Here is a 12,993-nt window from a genome sequence, read left to right as displayed (position 1 = left end):
ATTTAAACTTATCTCTTACTTGAAGGTAGTTGGAAACTTTCAGGGGCCGACACTCCTGGACAGTCTTGGCCTTCCTGTGATGCACTGCAGTCATGATCTCCCTGAGGTCCTCTACACCGAGGAAAGGTACGCAGTCTGCCAGTGCTGTCACTTCCAGATGTCTCTCAGGTGGCGTGACCACTGGCCAAAACAAGCAGAAAACAACGATTAATATGCTGCAGACTTAGACTCGATCTCCAGGAAATAATAATAAATAAATGCTGTGATTTACAGTTTGACTAATGACTTAGTCAAACAAGGAAGGGCCAAATGGAGTGTTAAATGACTAATAGAAGCCCCAGCAGATTGAAAGGAAGTGAAAAAAATACTACCTGTCATTTAAAGAGGAAATATCACAAATCATTTAGATTTATATTTGAGTAACAACTATTCCGAGATTTCATGCTCCAAATGCCGGTGTTAGGCACACACCTCCTGAGGCTGGCATAGGTGTATGCAAATTATTGGAATTTTTCAAAGGGCAAACATTCTGATCACCTGCTAAAACCCAGTGGGAGGTCATGCTCTCAGGCAAAGTGCCAATGTAGACTGTGGTGAACCAGTTCAGTAACAACTGGCATTCATGGGACCCTTTCCAACGGAAAGAAAAAATACTCCTTATAATGAAGAAGAAATAAGTCTGTGCACGTTTCACAAGTTGTGTAATTGTGTATTACGTTTCAATTGGAATGGATGGATTTTTAAAAATGTTTTGCCAAGATGGCGGCGTGTACGGACGCTGCGGCTACTGGCTCTCTGTATTGGTGTATTTTAGCCTGTCTTGTAAGTGTGCTGCTGTATGAATGTGATCGTATGAATGATCTCAGCAGCCTACTTCACAAAACCCTTACCGGAATTTGGTCAATCAGATTTATGTGTCGAATAGAAATTACAAGTGAGTTTCATCCATTTTACCACATCATAGACGACATCTCTAGAGCTCTGGGCTCACAGTGGCTTGTCCTCGGATCGTGGAGAAGACAACGCAGGCGAGGCATTGTAATGAAAAGAGGAGTTTCAGAGCGGGCCTGCTAGCAAGGCTAGTGCCCAACTCGAGGTGAGAATACCCTGGATCAGGTTTACTCCAATCTGAAGCGAGCCTACAAGACTGTTTCTCTACCCCACCTGAGCACATCTAACCACCAATCCATGCCTTTTGTTCCTGCATGCATGACTGCTTCCATACCATGACACGGTCAGTGTTTTATATTAGACACTGTACACACACCATCACTGTGGATAAGCACAGCCGGATCTATCCTCATCAAAAACTGTGGTTTACCTCAGAGGTCGAGACATTTCTTAAGGCTTGAAACGCTACCTTCCATTTGGGGGACACTGAGCAATACAGCAGGGCGATTTCTGAGCTAAGGAGAGGCATCAATGCTGCAAAAGTGGAGTATAGGAGGAAAGTGGAGGCGCGCCTGAAGAACAAATACTCACGGCGGGTGTGGCAAGGCATCAAACACCTGACAAGCTACAAAAGTAACACATCAGCAAGGAAGACTTACTAGCAGAGGAACTCAATCACTTATTTGCCCATCCAGACCAGCCACAGATGCCCCATCTACCCTCTAGTCCTCAACGGCTCATCCTCCAAGAACACCAGGTGAGGCGGGTACTGAAGGCTAGGCCGGATGGCATACTGGGCAAGGTGCACCGGGACTGTGCAGACCAGTTGGCTGAAGTACTAAAAGGGATATTCAATTCATCCCTGGCACAAGCCCAAGTCCTGCCCTGTCTTAAGGCAGACACTGTCATCCCATTCCTCATAAAAACAATCATAAAAGACTTAAATGACTACAGACCAGAGGCACTGATGTCTGTTGTTATGCAGTGTTTTGAAAGACTTGTTCTTTAATATATCAAAGTCTGCCTCCTCCAGAACTTTGATCCACACCAGTTTGCCTACAGGCCAAACCGGTCCATAGAGGACACCATCGTCGCTGCTCTCCACACAGCTGTGGGACATCTGGAACTTCAGAATACCTATCTCAGGATGCTGTTTGTCGACCACAGCTCGGCATTCAATCCCATCATCTACAACATCCTAGTGTAGAAGCTGAGCTTCCTGGATCTACGCCCATCATCCGTTCCTGGATTTAAAAAAAATTCTGACCAACCAACCTCAGATTGTTAAGGTGGGTCAACTATGCTCTCCCAACCTGTCAATCAGCACTGCCTTTCCTCTGGGCTGCATGTTGAGCCCTTTCCTTGACCCTATATACGTATGACTGCATCCCCATTCATCCAAACTCAAACACTATCATCAAGTTCACCGACAACACCACAGTGGTGGAGCTGATCCTGGGGGTGATGAAACAGCCTGCAGAGAGGAAATACAGGTGCTGGCAGGGTGGTGCACCAAGAACAACCTGAACACCACAAAGACCAAGAAGGTCATTGATTTTAGAAGACAGAGAGGAAAAATGCTCTACGTGTTGTAAATGGAGCATGTGCGGAGAGTGTGGCCTCCTTTAAGTTTGTGGGAACTTACATCTTGAAGGACCTCCAAAGACTGTAAACACTTCAGCATTGGTCAAAAAGGCACAGCAGAGACTCCACTTCCTTTGTGTGCTGCAGAGGAACGAACTTGAGGAGAAACCGCAGGTATCTTTTTATCGGGCCACTATAGAGACATTGCTGATGTACTGCGTAACAGTGTAGTTTTCTGCCTGCTCTGCTGGAGACAGGAAGGCCTTGAAGAGGGTGACCAGGACAGCGGAGAAGATTATCAGGGGCCTTTGCCCTCCCTTGAGAACATTGCTCAATATTGCTGCCACGAATCAGCGATATTGAAATATAAACGTGCGTTTTTAAGAGAGTGAGTGTGATAGACAGTGCTGAGGAGAATGTAATGGTAAATGGGTTATACTTGTATAGCGCTTTTCTACCTTCAAGGTACTCAAAGCGCTTTGACACTATTTCCACATTCACCTATTCTGCCATGGAAGGGCCTAACCACGACCCATCAGGAGCAAGGGTGAAGTGTCTTGCTCAAGGACACAACGGACGTGACAAGGTTGGTAGAAGGTGGGAATTGAACCAGGAACCCTCAGGTTACTGGCACGGCCACTCTCCCAACCGCGCCACACCGTCCCCAGTAAGTCTTAACATCAGCGAAAGGATGTAAAATAATATCAAAATGGTGGACATGTATCGATGAAAATATGGAGAAGCTGCTGATGGTGTATTTAACTGACAAGCAGCTTGATGTAGGTACCATAGAAGTCCGCTCTCTAAGGTAAATGATGTACCTTATTATTACAATACGTCATAAAACTACTGTAGTTGTCCACGCTCATCCAATCCCCAGTCAGGACTCAGACAATATACATTCACGGCCTCTTGGTCAGAAAATATCTGTTTAAACAAATGCTCAGTGTGGTGTGGGGTTGCCGACTCCTGTTCTGTACGGTTATATGGCCTATCTGAGAAATATAGCAAGGTATATATTTAAAAGAATTTACCTGGAGTGAGTCTGACTTTAAACCCATTGGCCACAAGTCTTGGGTCAGAGATGAACATCCCACCGTTCAGATCTGGGTTTTGTTTCTCCATGTTGCATAAAGTCTCTATGTACTCTGTCCCCCCTAAACTCCTGCAGACGAGACGATGCATTAAATTCAGTTTATTTTCAGGTATGTAGACACAATGTAGCACAACACAATCTAGGATTAAGTTATGTTACTCGTGTTTGAAATAGCAGTACTAAAAGCATTGACAATAATTTAGGTTTGGTTAATTGCTAGTGAAAAGTGAGTGATACATTACCCTTCTGTTATATGTATATTATTCTGCAGAGTGAGTGCTGGAAGTATATTATTCTGGAGGAGTCTCTTAAACAGCAAGGTCTCCTGCACCCGAAATGGGTTTAACAACATGAGCCTCTGACCACATAAAACGACCCAGGCACTCTGAGAGGCCAGCCGGGCTACAAGACGGAGACCCTGTGGTGCTGCTCCAATCTTGGATGAGAGGCGCTGAAGCCGCAACCGCAGGCTGGACATGCAACAGGGGAAGGGCCTGAAAGGCTTTGGCGTTAGGCTCCTCTGCTTCTTTTGGGGCTTTGCAGAGAAGAGCTCGTCTAGCAGCTGTTGGTTTGAGAGTGAAGCCTTGCGTTTGTAGCTCATCCGCTCTTTCAGGATTTCACTGTCTGCCAGTTTGGTGGTACAGGTGCGCTTGTGGTTTTCCAGGTGTTTTTTTGCTTTCTCCTCATACCTGTAGAGTTTAGACATATCCACAACAATAGTAATGATGAACATCCATATTTAAGATATTTCTACAAGCCCTTTTCACACCGTGTGCCAGGGTAAAATTACTTTTTTTTTTTTTTTAAACTTATCTCATTTTATGCCATGATACATATTGTCCTAGTTAGCATGGCTGATGTCTCATAAAAATATCACAGATTATTGTTATTTGTCATTTTTTGTGTTTATAATTACAATAGGCAGAGTGCTTTCCACACCGTGTTTTTTAAGAACTTGTTTCCATAAATCTTTATATTTTAAGCATTAAGACTTAAAATAACACCCTATTATTAAATTATATAAAGAGTTTGTGCAAATATATTTAAATTCCAAGAAGTGGTACATATTTTATCTTTTGCAGCAGTGTCACTGGCCAAAGTTACACAATTTATTATTTGTAAGTTTTACTCTGCATACAACTTATTTTTTAGGCACTTCTACTGCAGTTAAGAATGAAGTTGAATCACTTCAGTTGAATCGCTCGTTACTTTTACACGTCATCAGTGTTTTTTTCTTTAATTGTTAGAAAGTCAAAAGTGTTTATTTTTCCACATGTACTGTATATCAGTTAAGAATGATAAAATATTACCATTATATTTTACTATAATATTACATTATAGGCTACATTATGTATGTCCCGATACAACTTTTTCACTTTGGTTACAACAGAGATTGAAGCCTTCAGTATTGGCCAATACCGATATTGATCCGATACAAAATCAGAATAAATGAGTTTAGTTTCTTAAACTGGATCATATTAGTACATTGTTTTAATTATTGGCTTGATCCATTTCATATTTTAAATCCACATAGTGAGGTCCTGAATTCAATCCTGGGCTTGGGATCTTTCTGTGTGGAGTTTGCATGTTCTCCCTGTGACTGCGTAGGTTCCCTACGGGTACTCCGGCTTCCTCCCACCTCCAAAGACATGCACCTGGCGATAGGTTGATTGGCAACACTAAATTAGCACAGTGTGTTAATGTGAGTGTGAATGTTGTCTGTCTATCTGTGTTGGCCCTGTGATGAGGTGGAGACTTGTCCAGGGTGTACACTGCCTTCCGCCCGATTGCAGCTGAGATAGGCTCCAGCTACCCCCGCGACCCCGAAAAGGGACAAGCGGTAGAAAATGGATGGATGGATAGTGATGTACTTAAGGTCTTTAGTGTTGTACGTGCATACACATGTTATAAGTTAACATTTTTTCTGATGTTATATTTCTCCTATTTTGTTGAGAATAATTGTTGTACATTTTTGGGTAGCAGGTTATAGTTTGCTTTGTGCATAACTTTAGCTGTTCGCAAATGCACCAAATCATTGAATTTAAATATTTTTGATTCAATAAATAAAGGGTTTGAATGTTCTTGATAGCCAACATCATATATTATTCTTTTCGACCTCTTTTGTAACACGGTCAGCGAATGAAGCATACTTTTTGTAGTCATTTCCTCATATTTCTACATAATAATTTAGATATGGTAACACTATTGAGCAGTAGAGAATATGGAGTGATTTTTAGTCCAGAACATATTTATATTTATTTCATCATTATTTAAGTGTTTCTCACAATAGTAGCTTATGTTGTATATTTTTTTACATTATATGATATTTACAGTTAATTTTATAATGTATTATTACACCCAAAAATGTTATTTATTTTACCTTTTTAATGTCTACTTTGTCCTTCTGTATTTGTGTTAGACTTTCTCTTTTGCTGTTACGGAATAGCATTATTTTAGTTTTACTGAGTCTGTTTTTGTCAATCCTCTCTTTAATGTGTTACCGGTAATTTATTATTTTATTTGTGTTAGCTTCTGCGTGTTTTCTCCTGAACAAAACACAGTCGTATCGTCTGCAAATAGTACCAACTTTAAGTGTATTGTAATTTTACAAATGTCGTTAATAAAGAGATTGAACAATTTTGGTCCCAGTATTAATCCCCGGGGAACGCTGCAAGACATAATTGGCAATGTAGACGTATGTTCACCTCGCTTCACATATTGCTCCTTATTGGTGAAGTAGCTTCTTACGCAGTTCATGACCGCCCCTCCAATGTAAGGCTGAAACGACGCGTCGACGTCATCGGTTACGTAAATACGTCGACGCTGTTTTTGTGCGTCGACGCGTCGCATATTTACGTCACACTACCGTCATGGCGAAGCGCAAAGCAGACGATCAAAGCAGACGATGCGAGCGAGGGAGAAAAAGCACGCCAAATGTCGTCAAAAGTGTGGGAGTATTTCAATAAACGGCCTAATAATGTTGTTGTATGCACACTGTGTCGAGCGGAAATGGCCTATCATAGCAGCACAACGGCTATGAACGAACATTTGAAAAGAAAACCAATCAATTTAAGTGGACCCCGACTTAAACAAGTTGAAAAACTTATTTGGGTGTTACCATTTAGTGGTCAATTGTACGGAATATGTACTTCACTGTGCAACCTACTAATAAAAGTCTCAATCAATCAAAAACCATCAACCATCAACTAGTCAATCGTCCGCGCGAGTATACATTGTCATCATTACACAAAAACATGAATGTGTCATTTGTATCTGCTAGGGGTGTAACGGTACGTGTTTTGTATTGAACCGTTTCGGTACGGGGCTTTCGGTTCGGTACGGGGGTGTACCGAACGAGTTTCTAAGCTAAAGTGTTAACAAGCTGCTAGTTTGCTCCTTCTGCTTCTGTCTCAGCACGCAGCATTGTCCCACCCACACAACCATCTGATTGGTACACACAAAGCATTATCAGCCAATTAGCAGTGCGTATTCAGAGCATTAGCAGCCAATCAGCAGTGCGTATTCAGAGCGCATGTAGTCAGCGCTTCAGCGTCGAGCAGATAGGTGTTTAGCAGGCGAGCATCAGGCAGCGGACTCTCCCCAAATGATAATAAACACCTCCCAGTCAACTACTAGTAACATCACTATGAGCCCGTTGACCTTCTAGGACAGGGGTGGGCAATTAATTTTTACCGGGGGCCACATGAGCAACCCGAGCACTGCTGGAGGGCCACATCGACAATATTTCAATTAAATTTTGCTCAATATTATTTTTGATATATACCGTAAATAATAATAATAATAATAATAATAATAATTAATAATAATAGTAATACTTCAACATAGTGTGTGTAACAGCATTCCATGACTAATATAAACAAATTAACATTAATAATAAATGACAGTAAAATAAGCACACGTATGACTGAAGAGTCATAGTGTAACTGTGTGGTGTTTGAGTTGTCCGACTTTTTGTGTGGCCATAAAAGCACCAGTGGTTTAGTGGTATGCGTGTTGGTGACAGATGACAAGTTGGTTTTGGCCTGGTTTGCAAGGCAGAAAATGACTAGTTTTTCGAGATAGAAGTGTTTTACTCATGTTTTTGGTGTGGTTGTGTCCGAATATAAACAGTTTTGCTCAATAAAGTGATCGATATAATTCCTGTCCTCGAAGCATCTCGATAGACGTTACAATAATTGAACGGTGTTCAATTGAACGGTGTTGACGAACACTGTTAGGTCCACTTGTTGTCACTGTCACTCAAAGTTGCATTGCAAAATTACATAGAATAAATATGTTTATTTTGTTTAGAATTCAGATGGGATTTGATTTGGTGCGCGGCACATATTTGCTGTGCGCAGCGGACGCTTGAGCAGTGCGCAATTGCGCAGGCACGCACCTTAGAGGGAACGTTGCTTGGCAGTCCATGTCTTGTTGAAAACACGCCATTCGTCATCAACTTTTCTCTTTTTAGCGTCTCGGGTGTAAACCGTGCATCACTTGTCGCTGCATGTGCACCTTCACTCACAGGTTACACACGGACACACGCCCATAAATAATACTTTTCAAAATAAAAGCAGCACAGTTGTATTGCGCGCACGACATAGATGTTTTTTCAACTTTATTTTGTAATTTGTGATTGCAGCTGTTCACATTCACTCACAATCACGCACACGCATACGTCCACACGGAAGTAATACAAATAACGATTTTCAAAACAAAAGCAGCACCGTTGTATTGCACACTCGACATAGATACTTTTTAAAATGTATTTTGTAATTTATAATTGGCCTCACGCGGGCCGGACAGGGACGCACAAAGGGCCGCAGAATGCCCAGGTCTGTTCTAGGAATATAAACTGGAGCTCAGCTCACTCGCAGTCCTGGCTTGAGGTGAAGGCTAATTACCTCTCAGTTCCAGCCACATCGACCCCTTCTGAGCGCCTATTTTCAGCTGCTGGGAATATTGTAAACAAGAAAAGAACCAGAGCATGTAGACATGCTAACCTTTCTTCATTACAACTGTTAGACACTCACTGGAATGAGTAGAATTGGTTATTGTGTACTGTGTTGGATTGGATGTTTATTTTGCACATTTTAAAAGCAATACTTAATGTTTACAGTGCTCCAGAATATTTAGATTGGCACTTTTTTGTATTGGATGTTTATCTTTATTTTTGCACATTTTAGCAAATAAGCAATACTTTCACTTTTGTTGAAATGTTTACACTGTTGTTACAGAATATTTCGTTTTGCACTTTTTTGTATTGGATGTTTATCTTTATTTTTGCACATTTTAAAGCAAAATAAGCAATACTTTTACTTTTGAAATGCTTATACTATTGCAGAATATTAAGATTTGCACTGGATGTTGACTTTTATATTTGCACATTAAAAAGAAAATAAGCTACTTTTAATTTTGTTAAATGTTAAAAGTTTTAAATGTTTACATTGTTACAGAATATTTAGTCATGTTGTTGTCAATGTTGACTGAGTGGCCATACTTCTTTTTTTTGTAAATAAAAGCCATGCCTTTTGAAAAAACTGGCCTACATTTATTTGTTCATCTTCATTTTGAATAAAAAATAATCGGTAAAAGGAAAAATAATCTATAGATTAATCGAAAAAATAAATAAATCTATAGATTAACCGATTAATCGGAAAAAATAATCTATAGATTAATCGATAGAAAAATAATCGTTAGCTGCAGCCTTACTCCAATGCCATACTGTTTTAATTGTTTCGTTAAGATGTTATGGTTAATTATGTCAAATGCTTTAGTTAGGTCCGTAAACACTGCAGCTTCACACTGTTTACCACCTATTTGCATTAGCAATCCCTTCTGTTATTTTGATGAATGCCATTGATTGTGAAATTTTAGCTGTGGATTCGTAATGGCTGTCTGCGAGTATACACTTTTATTTAGGAATTTGTCGAATCTGTTGTAAAACAATTTTTCAATTTGTCTCCAGTCTTATAAATTGGTACAACTTTTGCTACTTTCATTTTGTTTGTGAATTTGCCTGTTTTAAATGATAGGTTGCTGATGTACGTTGAATGTTCTAAAATCTATCTAGTAACCTTTTTTTATCAATTACATATCAATTTCCGCTTTCTAATCAGTTGAGTGCAGTCTTGGATTTACATGTATTCACAATTTTGATTATTTCCTCACATCCCTAAGGAACATCAAGTTGGGATTTCTGTCTATGATGTCATTCAAGTCCTCAACTGACCCAGGATCTGCAATTGTTTTGTCCAGATTTATTTCAACATTTACTAAGCCGTTATTAAGGCTTTCCACTACTTTGTTCATACTACCATGTTTCACGTTTCTGCTGTATTGAGGGTAATACTTTTTAGCACCATTTTTTGTGGGGAGGCGTGGCTTGGTAGCGCGGCCGTGCCAGCAACTTGAGGTTTCCAGGTTTGATCCCTGCCGTTGTGTCCTTGAGCAAGACACTTAATCCACCTGCTTCCAGTGCCACCCATACTGGTTTAAATGTAGCTTAAATATGTAGATAATGGGTTTCACTATGTAAAAAGTTTTGAATCTCTAGAGAAAAGAGCTATATAAATATAATTCACTTCACTTTGATGATGCTATTTAGGATTCCCCATGTTGCTCTCATATTGTCTTTGTTCCTGTCTAATAATTTGCTGTAATATTCTTTCCTTCATATTCTTAGCTTTTTCTTCTACTTTTGTACTTATTTTCTGGATTTATAGATCTTTGTTCTAAGATATAGATCCAAGTTCTATACATCCATCCATCCATTTTCAACCGCTTGTCCCTTTCAAAGGGGATGCTGGAGCCTATCTCAGCTGCATTCGGGTGGAAGGCGGGGTACACCCTGGACAAGTCGCCACCTCATCGCAGGTCCAACACAGATAGACAGACAACACTCACACTCAACATTCACACACTAGGGCCAATTTAGTGTTGCCAATCAACCTATCCTCAGGTGCATGTTTTTGGAGATGGGAGGAAGCCGGAGTACCCAGAGGGAACCCACGCAATGTATTTTTATTATTAAAAGCATTTTTGGGTCCCTTTGTCATCCAGGGTTGATTGTTTCTAACTAAGTTGTTTCCATGGACAATGTTTGTTATAAAGCATCATGAAAGCATTAATAAAATGTGTATATACATAATTTTCACTGTACACATGCACAACTTTGTTCTCTCAGCTCATTCTTAAAATCATTGATAGTATTGATAGTTTTCTCTGTGCATAGTCTTCAAAGTGTCCTTTTGTTATCCATGTTCCTCTTCCTGTAGTTTCTGTCATAGGTTGTGAAAACTGGTAGATAATCACTGATGTCAGTTATTAGCAGACCACTTGTATTATTATCAAAAAACATTAGTACAAATTTTATCAATAAGCGCATTGTGATAGTTCACAACGCTTAGACAACAACAATGCTATTGATAATGCTACATTTTCTTCTTGCAGGACTTATGTCTCACTGCTGTGCTGTCCTCTCTGAGAATCTTAACTTAATCTTTAATGTTCCTTATATCATCACAAAAATAATTTCTCTCTGTTACTCTGTGCATGTAGACTTTCTATATTTGATTGTAGACATCTAATATCTAATGATTGACCGTCTACATATGATTGTAGACCTCTGATATCTAATTGTAGGTTTTGTATTGTGTTCACCAACATTGTCATATTCGGGTCATCAGTTTCCTGAAATTTGATCTGTGAGCCTGGGCGTTTCGGGCGGGGAGTTTTGTTCCTTAGTGTGCGTTTCATAGTTGCTAAGCAGCCTACTGAAAGCCGCTGGCGTGGTACGCTTTGATGGCTAGCAGCACTTCTAACTCGTTAGTTCAACAAATATTGTACCTTGCGCCATGTCAGCCTGTCTTAGAGATCACTTTGTGTGATCAGAAAGCCTTGAAATTTGTCCAAACTTAAACGGCCTGATCGCTGTATAGCTTCGGGTTGCTCGGCTACCACTTTGAGCTTGCGTTTTAGCTCGTTAGCCCACGGCTTGTGGCACCTACACTTTGCTTATTATAGAAAATTGTGCTTACGACTGGGCAGTTTAAATCGGATATGTTAGCAAGCTGTCCTGTGGCTGTGCTTACAGTCAGGGGTCAGGAAAGCTCCAATTTTACTCAAAACAAGAGCAGAGATTTTTTGTTTTGCACCCTCTCCCGATGATAGGTAGTGACCTTTCTTTTACTGTATTTCATTAAAGCAGAAGACTTCAAAATAACCATTTATGTAGTTATTTGAATAGTGGAACTCGTCATGAACACAATATTTTTTGACAGGTTTTGTTTTGATATAATTTATTAATGTAACACAAAGATCAAAAACAAAATAGCATGCAGGAACAAATATTTCACTGTATAGTGCATGATTCTGAGACTAACTTTGTTTCCTGTTTTCCCCCCAAAATGACTCCATCCCTGTCTTACCTTCATTAATGTAAATCCTTTGACTCAGAGGGGGGCAAGGGTCAACTCTAACACTCATTACCTCCATCTGTTCAGTGCCAAATCTGTTCTTGACTAGCCAACTATGTGTCACTCATTCAATTTTAGATGAACAAAAACAACTGTGTGAACATGAACACGAGGCATTTATCTTTTAAGTAAGAATATAAATTCCTATTAAACCAATTTGTCCTGTCAAGCTACACTATTTCATTTGCTATAATGAGAACAATTTAGACCAGACCTGGGCATTGTACGGCCCGCGGGCCGCATCCGGCCCTTTGCGCATCCCTGTCCGGCCCGCGTGAGGCCAATCATAAATTACAAAATAAATTTAAAAAAGTATCTATGTCGAGTGTGCAATACAACGGTGCTGCTTTTGTTTTGAAAAGCGTTATTTGTATTACTTCCGTGTGGACGTATGCGCGTGTGCGATTGTGAGTGAATTGAACGGCGCAATTACAAATTACAAAATAAAGTTTAAAAAACATCTATGTCGTGCGCGCAATACAACTGTGCTGCTTTTATTTTGAAATGTGTTATTTATGCCGTATGTCCGGAGGGAACCTGTGAGTGAAGGTGCATAGAGACAAGTGAGGAGACGCTAAAAAAAAGAAAAGTTGATGAGGAATGGCGTGTTTCCAACAAGAGATGGACTGCCAAGTATTTCTTTAAATAAATTAATGATATTAAATTAATATCATTTTAATCGCCACTACACGAAGAAACACGAGGGAAAATACCGGAATGTGTCTGATGAAGCGCGCGCAAGGGAGGCTGATGCGTTGATGGAAAAACTGCAAACCCAGCAATGACTTTGTGCCATATTACACACCCCCAGAGATGCAGCCGTCAGGACAAGTTTCGTCATTTCTCACAAAAGCGCCAGAAAAAGTAAGGCGTTTTCTGACGGAGAGTTTATTAAGGAGTGCTTATTGGACTTTGTTGCGCTGATAATGCCCGGAGACTTGG

At 40.2% G+C, this 12,993-nt stretch overlaps 1 protein-coding gene across 4 annotated transcripts in view; it reads right to left on the bottom strand.

Annotated features, from left to right (window-relative positions):
• Nucleotides 1–12,993, bottom strand: part of pms1 (PMS1 homolog 1, mismatch repair system component) — a 72,521-nt gene that overhangs the window by 31,422 nt on the left and 28,106 nt on the right. For all 4 annotated transcript variants that reach the window (XR_009828285.1, XM_062067715.1, XM_062067714.1 and 1 more), the window contains exons 9-11: nucleotides 3,814–4,260; nucleotides 3,510–3,640; nucleotides 20–180 (exon numbers count right to left, since the gene is read on the bottom strand). Coding sequence is in view for 3 of the 4 variants with exons in the window: in XM_062067715.1 (XP_061923699.1) it covers nucleotides 20–180; nucleotides 3,510–3,640; nucleotides 3,814–4,260 (739 nt within the window). In the remaining variant the exon portion in view is untranslated. The remainder of the gene's footprint in view (nucleotides 1–19; nucleotides 181–3,509; nucleotides 3,641–3,813; nucleotides 4,261–12,993) is intronic.

The sequence above is a fragment of the Entelurus aequoreus genome, linkage group LG13 (genome assembly GCF_033978785.1).
Source record: "Entelurus aequoreus isolate RoL-2023_Sb linkage group LG13, RoL_Eaeq_v1.1, whole genome shotgun sequence".
Classification (NCBI taxonomy): domain Eukaryota; kingdom Metazoa; phylum Chordata; class Actinopteri; order Syngnathiformes; family Syngnathidae; genus Entelurus; species Entelurus aequoreus.
The sequence above is the reverse complement of the archived record's forward strand: the minus strand, read 5'-3'. Positions and strand labels throughout refer to the sequence as shown.